Source organism: Canis lupus, chromosome 25 (genome assembly GCF_011100685.1).
Source record: "Canis lupus familiaris isolate Mischka breed German Shepherd chromosome 25, alternate assembly UU_Cfam_GSD_1.0, whole genome shotgun sequence".
NCBI classification, from domain to species: Eukaryota; Metazoa; Chordata; class Mammalia; order Carnivora; family Canidae; genus Canis; species Canis lupus.
In genome coordinates this window covers 7,818,432-7,836,279 of record NC_049246.1, presented here as the reverse complement: position 1 = coordinate 7,836,279, position 17,848 = coordinate 7,818,432, and the positions used below count along the sequence as shown (strand labels likewise).

The window sequence follows — 17,848 nt, the reverse complement described above, 5'->3', positions numbered from 1 at the left end:
AGATTCCCACCAACAGTGTAAGAGGGTTCCCTTTTCTCCGCATCCTCTCCAACATTTGTTGTTTCCTGCCTTGTTAATGTTCCCCATTCTCACTGGTGTGAGGTGGTATCTCATTGTGGTTTTGATTTGTATTTCCCTGATGGCAAGTGATGCAGAGCATTTTCTCATATGCATGTTGGCCATGTCTATGTCTTCCTCTGTGAGATTTCTCTTCATGTCTTTTGCCCATTTCATGATTGGATTGTTTGTTTCTTTGGTGTTGAGTTTAATAAGTTCTTTATAGATCTTGGAAACTAGCCCTTTATCTGATATGTCAATTGCAAATATCTTCTCCCATTCTGTAGGTTGTCATTTAGTTTTGTTGACTGTATCCTTTGCTGTGCAAAAGCTTCTTATCTTGATGAAGTCCCAATAGTTCATTTTTGCTTTTGTTTCTTTTGCCTTGGTGGATGTATCTTGCAAGAAGTTACTGTGGCTGAGTTCAAAAAGGGTGTTGCCTGTGTTCTCCTCTAGGATTTTGATGGAATCTTGTCTCACATTTAGATCTTTCATCCATTTTGAGTTTATCATTGTGTATGGTGAAAGAAAGTGGTCTAGTTTCATTCTTCTGCATGTGGATGTCCAATTTTCCCAGCACCATTTATTGAAGAGACTGTCTTTCTTCCAATGGATAGTCTTTCCTCCTTTGTCGAATATTAGTTGACCATAAAGTTCTGGGTCCACTTCTGGGTTCTCTCTTCTGTTCCATTGATCTATGTGTCTGTTTTTGTGCCAGTACCACACTGTCTTGATGACCACAGCTTTGTAGTACAACCTGAAATCTGGCATTGCGATGCCCCCAGATATGGTTTTCTTTTTTAAAATTCCCCTGGCTATTCGGGGTCTTTTCTGATTCCACACAAATCTTAAAATAATTTGTTCTAACTCTCTGAAGAAAGTCCATGGTATTTTGATAGGGACTGCATTAAACGTGTATATTGCCCTGGGTAACACTGACATTTTCACAATATTAATTCTGCCAATCCATGAGCATGGAATATTTTTCCATCTCTTTGTGTCTTCCTCAATTTCTTTCAGAAGTGTTCTATAGTTTTGAGGGTTAGATCCTTTACATCTTTGGTTAGGTTTATTCCTAGGTATCTTATGCTTTTGGGTGCAATTGTAAATGGGATTGACTCCTTAATTTCTCTTTCTTCAGTCTCATTGTTAGTGTATAGACATGCCACTGATTTCTGGGCATTGATTTTGTATCCTGCCACGCTACCGAATTGCTGTATGAGTTCTAGCAATCTTGGGGTGGAGGCTTTTGGGTTTTCTATGTAGAGTATCATGTCATCGGCAAAGAGGGAGAGTTTGACTTCTTCTTTGCCAATTTGAATGCCTTTAATGTCTTTTTGTTGTCTGATTGCTGAGGCTAGGACTTCCAGTACTATGTTGAATAGCATTGGTGAGAGTGGACATCCCTGTCTTGTTCCTGATCTTAGGGGAAAGGCTCCCAGTGCTTCCCCATTGAGAATGATATTTGCTGTGGGCTTGTCATAGATGGCTTTTAAGATGTTGAGGAATGTTCCCTCTATCTCTACTCTGAAGAGTTTTGATCAGGAATGGATGCTGTATTTTGTCAAATGCTTTCTCTGCATCTAATGAGAGGATCATATGGTTCTTGGTTTTTCTCTTGCTGATATGATGAATCACATTGATTGTTTTACTGGTGTTGAACCAGCCTTGTGTCCCAGGGATAAATCTTACTTGGTCATGGTGAATAATTTTCTTAATGTACTATTGGATCCTATTGGCCAGTATCTTGTTGAGAATTTTTGCATCCATGTTCATCAGGGATATTGGTCTGTAATTCTCCTTTTTGGTGGGGTCTTTGTCTGGTTTTGGAATTAAGGTGATGCTGGCCTCATAGATTGAATTTGGAAGTACTCCATCTCTTTCTATCTTTCCAAACAGCTTTAGAAGAATAGGTATGGTTTCTTCTTTAAACGTTTGATAAAATTCCCCTGGGAAGCCATCTGGCCCTGGACTCTTGTGTCTTGGGAGGTTTTTGATGACTGCTTCAATTTCCTCCCCGGTTATTGGCCTGTTCAGGTTTTCTATTTCTTCCTGTTCCAGTTTTGGTAGTTTGTGGCTTTCCAGGAATGCGTCCATTTCTTCTAGATTGCCTAATTTATTGGCGTATAGCTGTTCATAATATGTTTTTAAAATCGTTTGTATTTCCTTGGTGTTGGTAGTGATCTCTCCTTTCTCATTCATGATTTTATTAATTTGAGTCTTCTCTCTCTTCTTTTTAATAAGGCTGGCTAATGGTTTATCTATCTTATTAATTCTTTCAAAGAACCAACTCCTGGTTCTGTTGATCTGTTCCACAGTTCTGGTCTCGATTTCGTTGAGTTCTGCTCGAATCTTTATTAACTCTCTTCTTCTGCTGGGTGTAGGATCTATTTGCTGTTTTTTCTCTAGCTCCTTTATGTGTAAGGTTAGCTTTTGTATTTGAGTTCTTTCCAGTTTTTGAATGGATGCTTGTATTGCGATGTATTTCCCCCTTAGGACTGCTTTTGCTACATCCCAAAGATTTTGAACGGTTGTATCTTCATTCTCATTAGTTTCCATGAATCTTTTTAATTCTTCCTTAATTTCCATTTCATCTTTTAGCAGGATGGTCCTTAACCTCCACGTGTTTGAGGTCCTTCCAAACTTCTTGTTGTGATTTAGTTCTAATTTCAAGGCATTATGGTCTGAGAATATGCAGCGGACGATCCCAATCTTTTGGTATCAGTTCAGACCCGATTTGTGACCCAATATGTGGTCTATTCTGGAGAAAGTTCCATGTGCACTTGAGAAGAATGTGTATTCAGTTGAGTTTGGATGTAAAGTTCTGTAGATATCTGTGAAATCCATCTGGTCCAGTGTATCATTTAAAGCTCTCGTTTCTTTGTAGATGTTGTGCTTAGAAGACCTATCGAGTATAGAAAGAGCTAGATTGAAGTCACCAAGTATAAGTGTATTATTATCTAAGTATTTCTTCACTTTGGTTATTAATTGATTTATATATTTGGCAGCTCCCACATTCGGGGCATATATATTGAGGATTGTTAAGTCCTCTTGTTGGATAGATCCTTTAAGGATGATATAGTGTCCCTCTTCATCTCTCACTACAGTCTTCGGGGTAAATTTTAGTTTATCTGATATAAGGATGGCTACCCCTGCTTTCTTTTGAGGACCATTCGAATGGTAAATGGTTCTCCAACCTTTTATTTTCAGGCTGTAGCTGTCCTTTTGTCTACAATGTGTCTCTTGTAGACAGCAAATAGATGGGTCCTGCTTTTTTATCCAGTCTGAAACCCTGCGCCTTTTGATGGGGTCATTAAGCCCGTTCACATTCACAGTTACTATTGAGAGATAGGAGTTTAGTGTCATCATATCTATTCAGTCCTTGTTTTTGTGGAATGTTCCACTGAACTTCTTCTTAAAGGGGAATTTTAAGAGTCCCCCTTAAAATTTCTTGCAGAGCTGGTTTGGAGGTCACATATTCTTTTAGTTGCTGCCTGTCTTGGAAGCTCTTTATCTCTCCTTCCATTTTGAATGAGAGCCTTGCTGGATAAAGTATTCTTGGTTGCATGTTCTTCTCATTTAGGACCCTGAATATATCCTGCCAGCCCTTTCTGGCCTGCCAGGTCTCTGTGGAGAGGTCTGCTGTTACCCTAATACTCCTCCCCATAAAAGTCAGGGATTTCTTGTCTCTTGCTGCTTTAAGGATCTTCTCTTTATCTTTGGAATTTGCAAGCTTCACTATTAAATGTCGAGGTGTTGAACGGTTTTTATTGATTTTAGGGGGGGAATCTCTCTATTTCCTGGATCTGAATGCCTGTTTCCCTTCCCAGATTAGGAAAGTTTTCAGCTAGAATTTGTTCAAATACATATTCTGGCCCTCTGTCCCTTTCGGTGCCCTCGGGAACACCAATTAAACGTAAGTTTTTCTTCCTCAGGCTGTCGTTTATTTCCCTTAATCTATCTTCATGGTCTTTTAATTGTTTCTTTTTTCCTCAGTTTCCCTCTTTGCTATCAACTTGTCTTCTATGTCACTCGCTCGTTCTTCCACCTCGTTAACCCTCGTCGTTAGGACTTCTAGTTTGGATTGCATCTCATTCAATTGATTTTTAATTTCGGCCTGATTAGCTCTAAATTCTGCAGTCATGAAGTCTCTTGAGTCCTTTATGCTTTTTTCTAGAGCCACCAGTAGCTGTATAATAGTGCTTCTTAATTGGCTTTCTGACATTGAATTGTAATCCAGATTTTGTAACTCTGTGGGAGAGAGGACTGTTTCTGATTCTTTCTTTTGAGGTGAGGTTTTCCTTCTAGTCATTTTGCTCAGTGCAGAGTGGCCAAAAGCAAGTTGTATTGGGAAAAGGAGAAAAAGAGAGGAGAGAAAGAAGGAAAGAAAAGAGAAAGAGAAAAAAAGGGAGAAAAAAAGAAGAAAAAGAAAGAAAAAGAAAGAAAGGAGAAAAAAGGGGGGTGGGGGAAGGAAACAAATCAAAAAGCAAAACAAAACAAAACAAAACAAAAAAGAACCACGGGGGAAGTATCTTCTGATTCTGTGTACTTTAAGTCCCTTGGCTCCCCCTGGAAATTGTCCTTCTAGCTGGTCTTCTGGGGGAGGGGCCTGTTGTGCTGATTTTCAGGTGTTAGCAGTTGGGGGAGCTGCTGTGCCCCTGCCTAGTGCAGGGCTCAGTGGGGGTTGTTTACCCCGTGAGGCCCCAGGAGCAACAGCCCTAGTGGCGGGGCCAGCTCTGGAGCCCTGGAGTCAGCCCCCGCAGGAACTCCGGAGGTCTCCGTCTGCAGGGCCTGGAGGCTCCGGGGCGGGCTGCTGATCTGCTCAGCTGGGACAGGAGCGTCCTTGCTGTCCTGGGCCCTCCCGGCCTCTGCCTGGCCCGGGGGAGGCTGGATCCTGGGCTGTGTCCCGGTGCCCTGTGCTCCGGGGCCTGCGCTGTTGGATTCGCGCTCCCGGGCCGCGCAGTCCCCTCCGCGGAGCCGCCGCCGGAGCCGCCCCCCCCCCAGCTGCTCCTGGAACCGCGGAGCCCCCTCCGCACGGAGCCTCTTCCTCTGCCCGAGCCCCCAGAGCTGCTCCCGGGGCCGCAGCCCCCTCCGCGGAGCCGCTGCCCGAGCCCCTCCGAGCTGCTCCGGGTCCGCAGGGTCCCGCTGTGCGCGCTGCAGCCCTTAGGGAGCTCGGCGCACTCTCCTGGGCGCGCAGTTGCTCTGTTACTGTCCCAGGGAACCCGAGGGCATCCTCGCCCTCCTGGGGTCCTGCTCCAACTCCCTGGGAGCCCCTTTCTGCCCGGGAATGTTGGTGCAGCTCCTGCTCCTCCGGGACGGGGCTCTCCTGTCTTGGGGACACTCGCCCCGGCCTCAGCCCGGCTCCTCGCGGGGCCCCTCCCTCTTAGATGCCTTTGTTTCTTTATTTCTTTTTCCCCGTCTTCCTACTTTGATAGAAGCACAAACTCTTCTCACTGTAGCATTCCAGGTGTTCTCTCTTTAATTCTCAGGCCGAATTCATAGATTTTCAGGATAATTTGAAGGTTTTCTAGGTAATTTGGTGGAGACAGGTGATTTGGAGTCCCTACTCTTCTGCCATCTTGCCCCTCCTCCTGCATTTTTCTTAGTATGTGTGTATGTATAAATGTGTATGATTGGATAACTGTGTATATATGTGTGTGTGTGTGTAAAATCATATTTTACTCTTATTTTAGGGCCACAGATTTTTTTTTTTTTTTTTTTAGATTTGTTTGTCTTAGCATTGAGGGGATAAGGAAGGGTAGAGAGGAAGAGAGAACCCCAAGCTGACTCCCAACATGGCGCTCCATCTCAGGACCCTGAGATCATGACTGGAGCTGAAACCGAGAGCTGGACCTTTAACTGACTGAGCCACCCAGGTGCCCTGGGGCCCAAATTTATTTGGAACATCTAGTTTGATAAATCTTAGAATGTTAAATTGCATATATATATCCTAAGATTGAGTTTTAATTGTGCAGAGCTGATAAAGGTTATTAGGACCTGGAATATGACTAAAAGGCTTTGGGGACATTAGAATCAGTCTTTACCAGAAGAACAGTAGAAGGGTGGCACTCTGGCACTAAGCTAGCACTCAGGATAACCCTTTAAATACTGCCTTATGGGCTATTTAGTATATACTATTTCTATGAGAAAGGTCGTAAGAATAGTGTAAATTATATGACTCTATTATGAAATGTTATTAATATACTTCTGTTTTAAATTTTAACAGGTTTGGGGAATTCATTTGGTAAAGTAAATAGCACCAAAGACCATTTTGTAAAGTCTACACCAAATGTCCTAGAGGATGAAGTACATGAAAAAGTTCTAGATGTTTCTGAAGAAGAAGATAGTTTTTCATTATGTGTTCCTAAATATAAAACAAGAAATCTACAAAAAATAAAAACTAGCAAAACTAGGAAAAATATTTTTAATGAGACAAAAACCAGTGAATGTGAAGAAGCTAAAAAGCAAATGAAAGAAAATAAACATTCATTGGTATCTGAAATGGAACCAAATGACAGTCATCCATTAGATTGGAATGTAACACATGAGAAGCCCTTTGGGAATGGAACTGACAAAATCTCCAAGGAAATTGTACTGTCTTCAGCCTCTGGATGGTCTGACCTAACCCTCTCAAGTCTAAATGGAGCTCAGATGGAGAAAACACCTCTATTGCATACTTCTTATGACCAAAATAATTCAGAAAAAGACCTCATAATCACAGATAAAGAATGCACCAACTTCATTACTTTGGAAAATTCTTGGCCACAGATTTCAAATGTACCAAAGTATTCAGAGAAGACGTTAAATGAGGAAATAGTAGTAAATAAGATAAACGAAGGGCAGTGTCTTGAATCTCATGAAGATTCCGTTGTTTCGGTAAAGCAAGCAATATATGAAACTACTTTAATAGCTTCTCCACTTCAGGGTATCAGAAAGTCTATATTCAGGATAAGAGAATCACCTGAAGGGATGTCCAATGCAATGTTCTCAAATAATATGACTAATCCAAACTTTAAAGAACCTGAAGCCTCTGAAAGTGGATTGGAAAAACATACTATTTGCTCTCAGAAAGAGGATTCTTTATGTACAAGTTCAATTGATGATGGAAGCTGGCCAGCAACTATCAAACATACTTCTGTAGCTTTGAAGAATTTAGGTTTAATATCTAGTTTGAAAAAGAAAACAAAAAAGTTTATTTACGTTATAAATGATGAAACATCTAATCAAGGCCTGAAAACACAGAAAGACCAAGAGTCAAGACTAATTAACCTTTCGACCCAATTTGAAGCAAATGCTTTTGAAGGACCCCTGACATTTACAAATGCTGATTCAGGTACCTCTGTGTGGGGATGTGTATCTGTGTGTGTCTGTGTGAGTGAGAATAATGCATATAGTTTTAGGGATGGTGACAAGTTCTCTTATTTGAATATGTGTCTCTCTCATCTTTCTAGAAAATATACTGCCTGCTTACCGAAAGTTTTCCTTCTGTAGCTTTTTGGTTTTTTAAGATATCTTTTATATTCCTTTGAGAAGATTTTAGTGGGTGGAATATCTCAGTGAATTATAGGTTTGGTGGAACTGGAGTACAGAGGAACTGTTTGAGATTTGGGTATATTTCCAGAGAAAAAATGTTTGATACTGTGTATGTCAGAATTAAAATCAATTAAACAGCTAATATCTTGTGGTGGCCACTGATTAAATAAAATGAGATTAATAATTTTGACTGGCTAATAGGGAATTTAGAGGATTGAAAAATTAACTCAGAGCAGTTTAATTCATTTGCCTTTATAATTGTGATTAGGTCATCTTTGAGGCCTTTCATCTGTAGAACCTGTTTTTAAAAGCTGATGCGGGGGGCACCTGGGTAGCTCAGTTGGTTAAGCATCTAACTTTGGCTCAGGTAATGATCTCAGAGCCCTGGGATCGAGCTCTACATCAGGCTCCTCATTCAGTGGGGAATCTGATTCTCCCTCTCCCTCTGCCTCAACACTCTACTCGTGATAATGTGCTGTTGCTCTCTCTCAAATAAATACATAAAATCTTTAGAAAATAAATAAAAGTTGATTTTTTTCAATATCAAAAACTGAATTAACTAAAGGAAGTGATTACTTTTCTAATTCATTTGCCTTTTTTATCTCCTATTATACCAATAGTAGCAGTGAATTTTTTCCAGTAAAACTACTTTGAATTTTACTTATGGTAGCTAGTGCTTTCTTGAACTACATACAAATTTTGATTAAATTGATACATGTTAGAAAAAAAATACTAAGTCCTGTTTATTCTTTAGTTGGAAAACCTAATAACTTGAAATAGAGAATATTTAGAATTTTTTCTGTTTTAAGCCTGACCTCATTCATTTCTTACTTTTCATGTAATTCTTGCTTCAGATACTACTTTTTTTTTTTTTTTACTTAGTGAAAAATACTTAGTGAATGTGATTGATGGCACTTTAATTTTGTCACTTTGTGTCTTCATGCTTAGGTTTATTGCATTCTTCTTCCATCAAAAAAAACTGTTTACAGAATGACTCAGAAAAACCAGCTTTGTCTTTAACCAGCTCTTTTGGGACAATTCTGAGAAAAGTTTCCAGTAATGGAGCCAGTTCTCCTAATAATAAAATAATATCTCAGGATCCTGATTATAAAGAAGCAAAAATTAATAAGAAAAAATTGGAGTCATTTATAACCACAGAAACTGATTGTCTGTCATCCCTGCAGGAAAAACATTGGGAAGATGATGCAAAAAAACAAAGAGTTTCAGATATAAAAGAAAAAGTCTTGCCTACAGTAAGTCACCCTCCTGTGCCACATTCAGAAGTGGAAGGTAGTGATATTCACTTTCAGTCTCCAGAAAGCTTTTCATTTGACTGTGATAATACCAGTCTGTTAACTCCTAGCTCTAGGGATTCTCCATCAAGCCTAGTTGTGATGTCTAGAGGAAAAGAATCATATAAAATATCAGAGAAACTAAAATGTAAGAATCATGAAACTGGTTTTGAATTAACCAAAAATATTCCCATGGAAAAGAATCAAGACATACATGTTTTAAATGCAGATTCTAAAAATGCTAAACTGTTGTCAACTGAAAAACATATAACAGTAGCATCATCTTCAGTAAAGGTTCAGTTCAACCAAAATGCAAATCTCACCACAATCCAAAAAGACCAAAAAGAAACTACTTTAATTTCAAAAATAACTGTTAATCCAAACTCTGAAGAACTTTTCCCAGATGATGAAAATAATTTTGTCTTAAAGATAACTAATGAAAGTAATACTCCTGTTTTAGGAAATACTAAGGAACTACATGATTCAAACCTCTGTTGTGTAAGAGATTCTGTTCCTAAGAACTCTACCATGGTAGTATGTACAGACCTGGATGACAAACAAACAGCCAAAGTGTCGATTATGAAAGATTGTTATTCATCAAGCATAGATGATCTTACAGAAAGGAACAGAAGTACCATAAAGCAACAACTAAAAATGACTCTAGATCAAGATTCAAAATCAGACATTACCTCAGATATAGTTAGGAAATCAAATGGAAACAGTGATTATATGGATAATTGGGCAAGACTGTCTGATCCAATTTCAAATCACAGTTTTGAAAATGGCTTCAAAACAGCTTCTAATAAAGAGATAAAACTCTCTGAAAACAACATTAGGAAAAGTAAAATGCTTTTCAAAGATATTGAGGAACATTATCCTACTAACTTAGCATGTCTTGAAATTGTAAATACTTCATCATTAGAAAGTCAAAAGAAACCAAGCAAATCTCATGCACTTGATCCACAGTCAATTAATATCATATCTGGGTTTGTGCAGAATAGCACATATGTTTCTGATAGTGAAAGTGGTCACACAGCTCCTCCAACTTTATCTTTAAAGCAAGATTTTGATTCAAATCGTAATTTAACTCCTAGTCAAAAGGCAGAAATTACAGAACTTTCTACTATTTTGGAAGAATCAGGAAGCCAGTTTGAATTTACACAGTTTAGAAAACCAAGCCACATAATACAGAAAAATCCATTTGAAATGCCTGAAAACCAGCTGACTATCTTGAATAGCACTTCTAAGGAATGGAAAGATGATGATCTTCATCTCACAACTAATGCTCCATCTATCAGTCAGGTAGATAGCAAGAAATCTGAAGGTATAATTGGAGGTAAGCAGAAGTTTGCTTGCTTGTCAAGAACCAGCTGTAACAGAAGTGCTTCTGGCTATTCAACAGATAAAAATGAAGTGGAGTTTAGAGGCTTTTATTCTGCTCGTGGCACAAAACTGAATGTTGGTAGTGAAGCATTGCAAAAAGCTAAGAAACTGTTCAGTGACCTTGAGAATATCAATGAGGAAACTTCTGTAGAAGTAGATAGAAGTTTCTCCTCAAGCAAATACAATGATTCTGTCTCAATGATTCAGATAGAAGATTGTAATGATAAAAATTTAAATGAGAAAAATAATAAATGCCGGCTAATACTACAAAATAATATTGAAATGACTACTGACATTTTTGTTGAAGAATATACTGAAAGTTACAGGAGAAATACAGAAAATGAAGGTAACCAATGTACTGACGCTGGTAGAAATACTTGTAACTCAGAATCTGATGGCAGTGATTCAAGTAAAAATGATACAGTTTATATTCATGAAGAAGAAAATGGCTTGCCCTGTATTGATCAGCACAACATAGATCTGAAATTATTTAGCCAGTTTATGAAGGAGGGGAACACTCAAATTAAAGAAGGTTTGTCAGATTTAACCTGTTTGGAAGTTATGAAAGCTGAAGAAACATCTCATGTTACTATGTCAAATAAACAGCAGTTAACAGCTAATACGGGGCAAAACATAAAAGATTTTGACACTTTTTATTTATCCTTTCAGACTGCAAGCAGAAAAAATATAAGGGTCTCCAGAGAGTCATTAAATAAAGCTAGAAGTCTCCTTAATCAAAAATGGACAGAAGAAGAATTAAATAACTTTTCAGATTCCTTGAATTCTGAATTACTTCCTGGCATAGATATCAAGAAAACAGACATCTCAAATCATGAGGTAATAGAAAATACTGAAAGAAAAGACAAAATAACGAAAGAAAGTGACCTAATTGGTACTGAAAATATATTACTGATCCTGCAGCAAAGACCAGAAAGTAAAATAAAAAAGATCAAAGAATCTGCTGTGTTGGGTTTTCATACAGCTAGTGGGAAAAAAATAGAAATTACAAAGGAATCTTTGGACAAAGTAAAAAATCTTTTTGAAGAAAAAGAGCAAGATAATAGTGAAATCACTAATTTTAGCCATCGAGGGGCAAAGATGTCCAAGGACAGAGAAGAATGTAAAGATGGGCGTGAATTAGCTTGTGGGACAACTGAAATAACAACTACCCCAGAGTATGAAGAAACTCACAGTTCTCTAGAGAAGAAAAAACTTGTTTCTAATGAGATTGCAGCCTTAAGACCCAGGCTCTTAAGTGATAATTTATACAAACAAACTGAAAATCTTAAAATATCAGATCATGCCTCTCAGAAAGTTGATGTACATGAAAATACAGAAAAAGAAACAGCAAAAAAGCCTACAATGTATACAAATCAATCCACTTATTCAGCCATTGAAAACTCACCTTTAACATTTTACACAGGACACGGAAGAAAAATTTCTGTGAGTGAGGCTTCACTATTTGAAGCAAAAAAATGGCTTAGAGAAGGAGAATGGGATGATCAATCAGAAAGAATAAATGCTGCCAAGGTTAACTGCTTAAAAGAATATCCTGATGATTACGTAGAAAATCCTTCATGTGGAAATAGTTCAAATAGTGCCATAACTGAAAATGACAAAAATCATCTCTCTGAAAAACAAGGCTCAACTTATTTAAGTAATAGTACCATGTCTAACAGCTATTCATACCATCCTGGCTTTTGTCATTCTAGTGAAGTGTATAATAAATCAGAATATCTTTCAAGAAGTAAAATTGATAATTCTGGTATTGAACCAGTAATAAAGAATATTAGAGAGAGAAAAAACATTGGTTTTTCTGAAATAATGTCCCCTGGAAGAGAAGCAGACACAGACCCACAAAGTGTAAATGAAGATATTTGTGTTGAGAAACTTGCGACTAACTCTTCATGCAAAAATAAAAATACAGCCATTAAAGTGGCCATATCTGACTCAAATAATTTTAATACAATTCAAAAGTTGAATTCTGATTCAAATAATTCTGTACCTGCATACAGTACAGTAAATAGTAAAAGAGTCTTTGTTGCACACCAGACAAAAGTGACAGAGGGGTTTACAGACAACTGCAGCATGGTAACTAAACAAAACACCAAGAGTAAATCAGACACTTGCCATGCAGAAATTGTGGCAGATTATCCTAAGGCACTGGATGATTCAGAGGCTATTTTTCCTAACTCTCTGGGTGCTATAGAATGTTCACCTTCACATAAGGTTTTTGCTGACATTCAAAGTGAACAAACTTCACAACTTAACCAAAGTATGTCTGGATTGGAGAAAGTTTCTGAAACACCACCTTGTCAGATTAATTCAAAAACTTCTGATAGATGTGAACTTCCTAGGGGGAAGCTTCCCAAGTCAGTCTCTTACACAAATGCATGTGGGATTTTTAGCACAGCAAGTGGAAAATCTGTACAAGTATCAGATGCTGCAATACAAAAGGCAAGAGAGGTGTTTTCTAAGCTAGAAGATAGTGCCAAGCAACTCTTTCCTGAAGTATCACTTAAAGATAATGAAGAACATTCAGAAAAGTTCACAAATGAAGAAAATACTGTGATATATACCTCCCAAAATTTACTATCATCTGCTTTCTCTGGATTTAGGACAGCAAGTGGGAAACAAGTTCCAGTTTCTGAAAGTGCCTTATGCAAAGTTAAGGGAATGTTAGAAGAATTCAATCTGATCAGAACTGAAAGTTGTCTTCAGCATTCATCTACTTCTAGACAAGATGTATCAAAAATGCCTCCTCCCTCTTGTATTGGTAAGAGAACCCCAGAACACTCCAGAAACTCCAAATTGGATAAAGCCTGCAATAAAGAATTTAGATTATCAAGTAACTGTAACAATCAGAGTGGTTCTTCAGAAAATCATCACTCTATTAAAGTTTCTCCATGTCCCTCTCAATTGAAGCGAGACAAACCACAGTTGCTAGTCGGAAGCAAAGGATCACTTGTTGAGAACATTCATCCTTTGGGAAAAGAACAAGCTTTACCTAAAAATATAAAAACAGAGATTGGGAAAGCTGAAACTTTTCCTAATCTTCCTGTGAAAACAAATATAGAATTTTGTTCTACTTACTCCAAGGATCCAGAAAACTATTTTGAAACAGAAACCGTAGAGATTGCCAAAGCTTTTATGGAAGATGGTGAGCTGACAGATTCCGAACTGCTAAGTCATGCCAAACACTTTGTTTTTACATGCCAAAACACTAAGGAAATGGTTTTGTTAAATTCAAGAATTGGAAAAAGAAGAGGAGATGCACTTGTCTCAGTTGGTAAGTGTCTATTTTTTCCTTTCAGATTGCCAGTCACTTAAATTAAGTCTTTAAAAATGTTGGAATGCTAGCATAAAGCAATTCAGGTATTATAAGCTATATTTTAATAGACTTTTATGTATAGTTTAGGGGAATGTGATTTCACTCGATATCTCTGAATCTATACCAAGAAGCATATTTTGAGGTTTTTTAATGTATTTTTAGAGATTATTAATGTAGTTATAATTGAGAAATTACTGTTAAAAGTTTCCCTAGAAAACGTGAAATCTCTATCCTTATAACAGCCTGCATAATATAACTTAGTAACTGTTTTCAAATAAATATGAATATGTATATAGAGAGAACACAGAAAGGTTCCAACTCTGGCTCTTAAGAACTTAAAAAATAGTTTCAGTTATGGGTGATTTGCCTCCTTTTTTTCATCTCTGAAGTATTCTAAAAATCAGTTATTTTTAGCAGATAGTGTTCTGGTTTTAATGCCACTTGGACTATATTCTAACTTCTCTTTTAAATGTTTATGTAACAACTTAGTTCTATTAGGTTAAATGGTGTGATTTTTTTTTTTTTTTTCTGTTAGTATCTCTGACTGGGAGTAATCTTAAATAATTGAATCTGTTGATCAAACACAATTAAATTATATGCCATAACTAACTCTTGCTTTTAAGTGGATGATGTTAAATAACTAGCTATTTTTAAAAAACTATAGACCCATAGAATTGAGTTATCACAGGTCTTGTCCAGTCTCTTATTACAGAGAAGACACTGAAGCCAGTCAGTTCACTCTTCCATTTGGTACCTTCAGTGACCCTGATGGATACAGATTTGCTTAAGTGTTATCCAGGTCACATTCCATACTAAATTTATGTTATGGGAATAGTAGTACATTTATGATACTTACCTTAAACTATTGCTGTGCTCGTGTGAAAATTCTCAAGTGCAGATGCTTTAAGAGATTCACAATTCTTTTATGGAAAATAATGGCTTTATTTATAGGAACCCATTTTGTTCATGTTTATTCCCAAGTGGGTTGGCCTGCTTAGGAGAAAAAAAGAAAAACCCAACTCAGACTTCTAATAAATGTTCTCAATGGCATCACTTTAATTTCTCTCACCTTTATTATATATAAGTATATAGCTTAATCAACTTCTGGTTACTTGAATAGTACAGGTCCTTGTTAAACAATGAAATCACTTCATAATCTAACACTTGATAAAGCCTTACATGGTCATTTTTACTTATTCTACAAATTCATTCCATTTAATAAAGCATCAAAAAGCAAAGTACCTATTATCACATATTATCTCCATATGAGTTGAACATGCATAACTTGAATTATGGTTTAATTTTACTCTTAGCCTTTGTAGAATTTTTAAATAAGTATAACTTCTAATGTTTTAAAGTAATTTTGGTAATTTTAAAAAGTCTTTTCTTCTACTTACTCTAATTCAAGGACCTCCATAATAAATTCCTTCTCAAGTTCAATCCAGAAAGAGTTTTACTTGAAGGAATTTTGTTTGTCCTTATTTACGGTAAACCTACAGTCACATTCAGTACCAGTTTATTTTATTAAAAAGTAGTATATCTTTGGTAACTGGTAGCATGTTTTTATTCCTAGCCCCTATTAGATAGTGGTATTTTAAATGGTTAAAAAAAATTGATATTGAGAAATGAATCATCTTTCAAAATAGGATGGTTGCTTTTTAAATTATAATTATTATGTATTTTTTTGCCTAATAAATTTTAAGAGTCAATTCTTTAGTTTTAAAAAATGGGCTATAAAGCCTTTGAAAAACAAAATTGATGTTATTTGCTTTAAAAAATGTATGAAAATTTCTTTTTAGGAGAACCCCCAATTAAAAGAAACTTGTTAAATGAATTTGACAGGATAATAAAAAATCAAGAAACATCTTTAAAAGCTTCAAAAAGCACTCCAGACGGTAAAATGTGCTTTGTATTCATATCTTTTTCCCTCTCTATAGGTACTAGATACAGTATTTTTTAAGTTCTTTTTCTAAGCTTTTTCGGGTATGTAGATACTTGGACAAGACTTTATAGTGTGGTTTGCTAAAGATACATCTTGCTTTGTTATGCAAGCTCTTCCTTCTTAACACCTAGTATGATGTGGAGGTTCTTTGTAATTGGGAAGCATGAAATGATTATAAAATAATGACTTTTTAAAATAAAAACTATAAAAATTTAGTAAGATCTTAGTATAATAAATTAAAGCTTAGGTTCTGGAATCCAGTCACAGTTTTGACTAACCTTCATTCACCATTCCACCAAAATCACTCTTTCCTAAGTTACATGGTGATCTCCATGTTCGTAAATCCAACAGTCATTTCTGTGTCATTTGGCTCTATCCTTCAGCCACATTAGACAGTTGGTCACTCTCCTGAGACCACCACATCCTCTTGGTTCTCCTCCTGCATAGCCACTTCTCTGTTGCCTTTGCTGGCTTTTCCTTATTCATTCCTTTCTCTAAACATAGGAGTGCCCCAGGGCTCTGTCCTTAGGGCTCTTCTCTGCCTACACTTCAGTGACTACCAAAATTATGTATGCAGGTTTAACCTGTCCTGGAACTCCAGACTTATTTATTCATTTGCTCTTGATACTTTTCTACTTACATTGCTAATGGGCATTTCCAAGTAACCACAACCAGTGCTGAACTCTTGATTCCATTCCTCTCCCAAACCCGCTCTTTCTGTTCTTTCCTTTCTTGCTGCCACTCTGCCAATTGATACATCAAAACCTTGATGTCCTCATTTACTCTTTTGTTTCTTCATACTCCACACAAAAGCCCATCAGCAAATCCTATAGGTTCTACCTTTGAAATATAACAATCTGATCATTTCTTCTCACCTTTGCCCCTACCATCTTGATCCAAGTCATGGTCATTGCTTTAACTCATCTCTCTGTTTCTGCCTCTGCCCCTCCTCCAGGCTGCCTTAACACAGCAGCTAGAATCATCCTGGTCAGATCATGCCTCTTGATTGCTTAAAATGCTCCGTGGTTTCCTATCTCATTACCATGGAATACTTAAAAATAAATAAAACATGTAACTATTACTTGCTATATACTTGGTTCCTGGATTTGGAAAGGAAAAATTCAGATAGTGAGGGATAAATGTGTTAGACTATAGAGGCTTAGTTCAGAAACACATGGGATAAATCCCTCACTTAAACCTTTAATAACTATATAGAGATTTCTCATCCTTTTTCATAGTTGCATAGTATTTGATCATGTGGCTGCATCAATGTATTCTAGTTTATTCAACCAATCCCATACTAATGAACTAGTTGAAGGTTTAAGAAGGCACCTGGGTGGCTCAGTTGGTTAAGTGTCCAACCTATGATTTCTGCTCAGGTAATGATTTCATGGATCATGAGGTTAAGTCCCACAACAGGCTCTGTGCTCAGTGCAGTCTGCTTGAGGTTCTCTCTCTCCCTTTCCTCTGCCCCTCCCCCCACTTGTGCTCGCACTCTCACTTGCTTTCTCTCGGAAACAAATGAATCTTCCAAAAAAAAAAGAAGTAAAAGTTGCATACTGAGAATAAAGCTAAAGTTTGGCTTGTAAACCTTCATAAGATTAAATTTTAAATTTTATATTTGCATGGCAGGTAGCACATTTGAGTTCTGATTAACATCAGCTGATTAATTTATACTGATTTCCTTTATATGTTTACACTGAGTTATTTAGAATATAGTCATCAATTTATGAGTCAAAATTTCAAGTCTATAATAAAGTTTTTATGTAAATGTTTATAATGTGTAATATACAGGCATAAAGAATAAAATCCCCCATTAGATTGTCATTAATACATAATATAAACTATTTTTCTAGGCATCCTAAAAGACAGAAGCTTGTTTATGCATCATATTTCTTTAGAGCCAATTTCCTGTGGACCCTTTCGGTAAGACATACTTAGTTTTGTTGTTGTTGCTGTTGTTTAATTCTACTAATATAGTGTAGGGAAGGTACAGTTTTTAAAAAAATAGTGGCACTAATATGCAGTATAGAAGTTAATACTTCTGTTTTAGAAAGCCTGCAAGATTAAATGTACTTTGGTAGTACTTTATAGTGCTGTTCATATTTATTATCTCATTTTTCAGTTTCATAATATCTGTGGATAGTAGACAAAGATTTTATTCTAATTTTATGGATAAGAGAGCTTAAGAAAGAATAAGGAAATTACTGAAAACCAATTTCAAATATATCAAAAATATAGCATATATTGAAAATATTCTTTTATCTCTCCCCCCTCAAAACCCTACTCAAATTACTAAGACCATTTGTT

The 17,848-nt window shown here is 36.8% G+C and overlaps 1 protein-coding gene across 1 annotated transcript in view; it reads left to right on the top strand.

Annotated features, from left to right (window-relative positions):
- The window catches only part of BRCA2 (BRCA2 DNA repair associated), a 63,601-nt gene that overhangs the window by 13,705 nt on the left and 32,048 nt on the right, over nt 1–17,848 (top strand). The window contains 4 exon segments of the mRNA NM_001006653.4: nt 6,284–7,390; nt 8,539–13,554; nt 15,396–15,491; nt 17,395–17,464. Of these exon segments, the coding sequence (NP_001006654.2) occupies nt 6,284–7,390; nt 8,539–13,554; nt 15,396–15,491; nt 17,395–17,464 (6,289 nt within the window).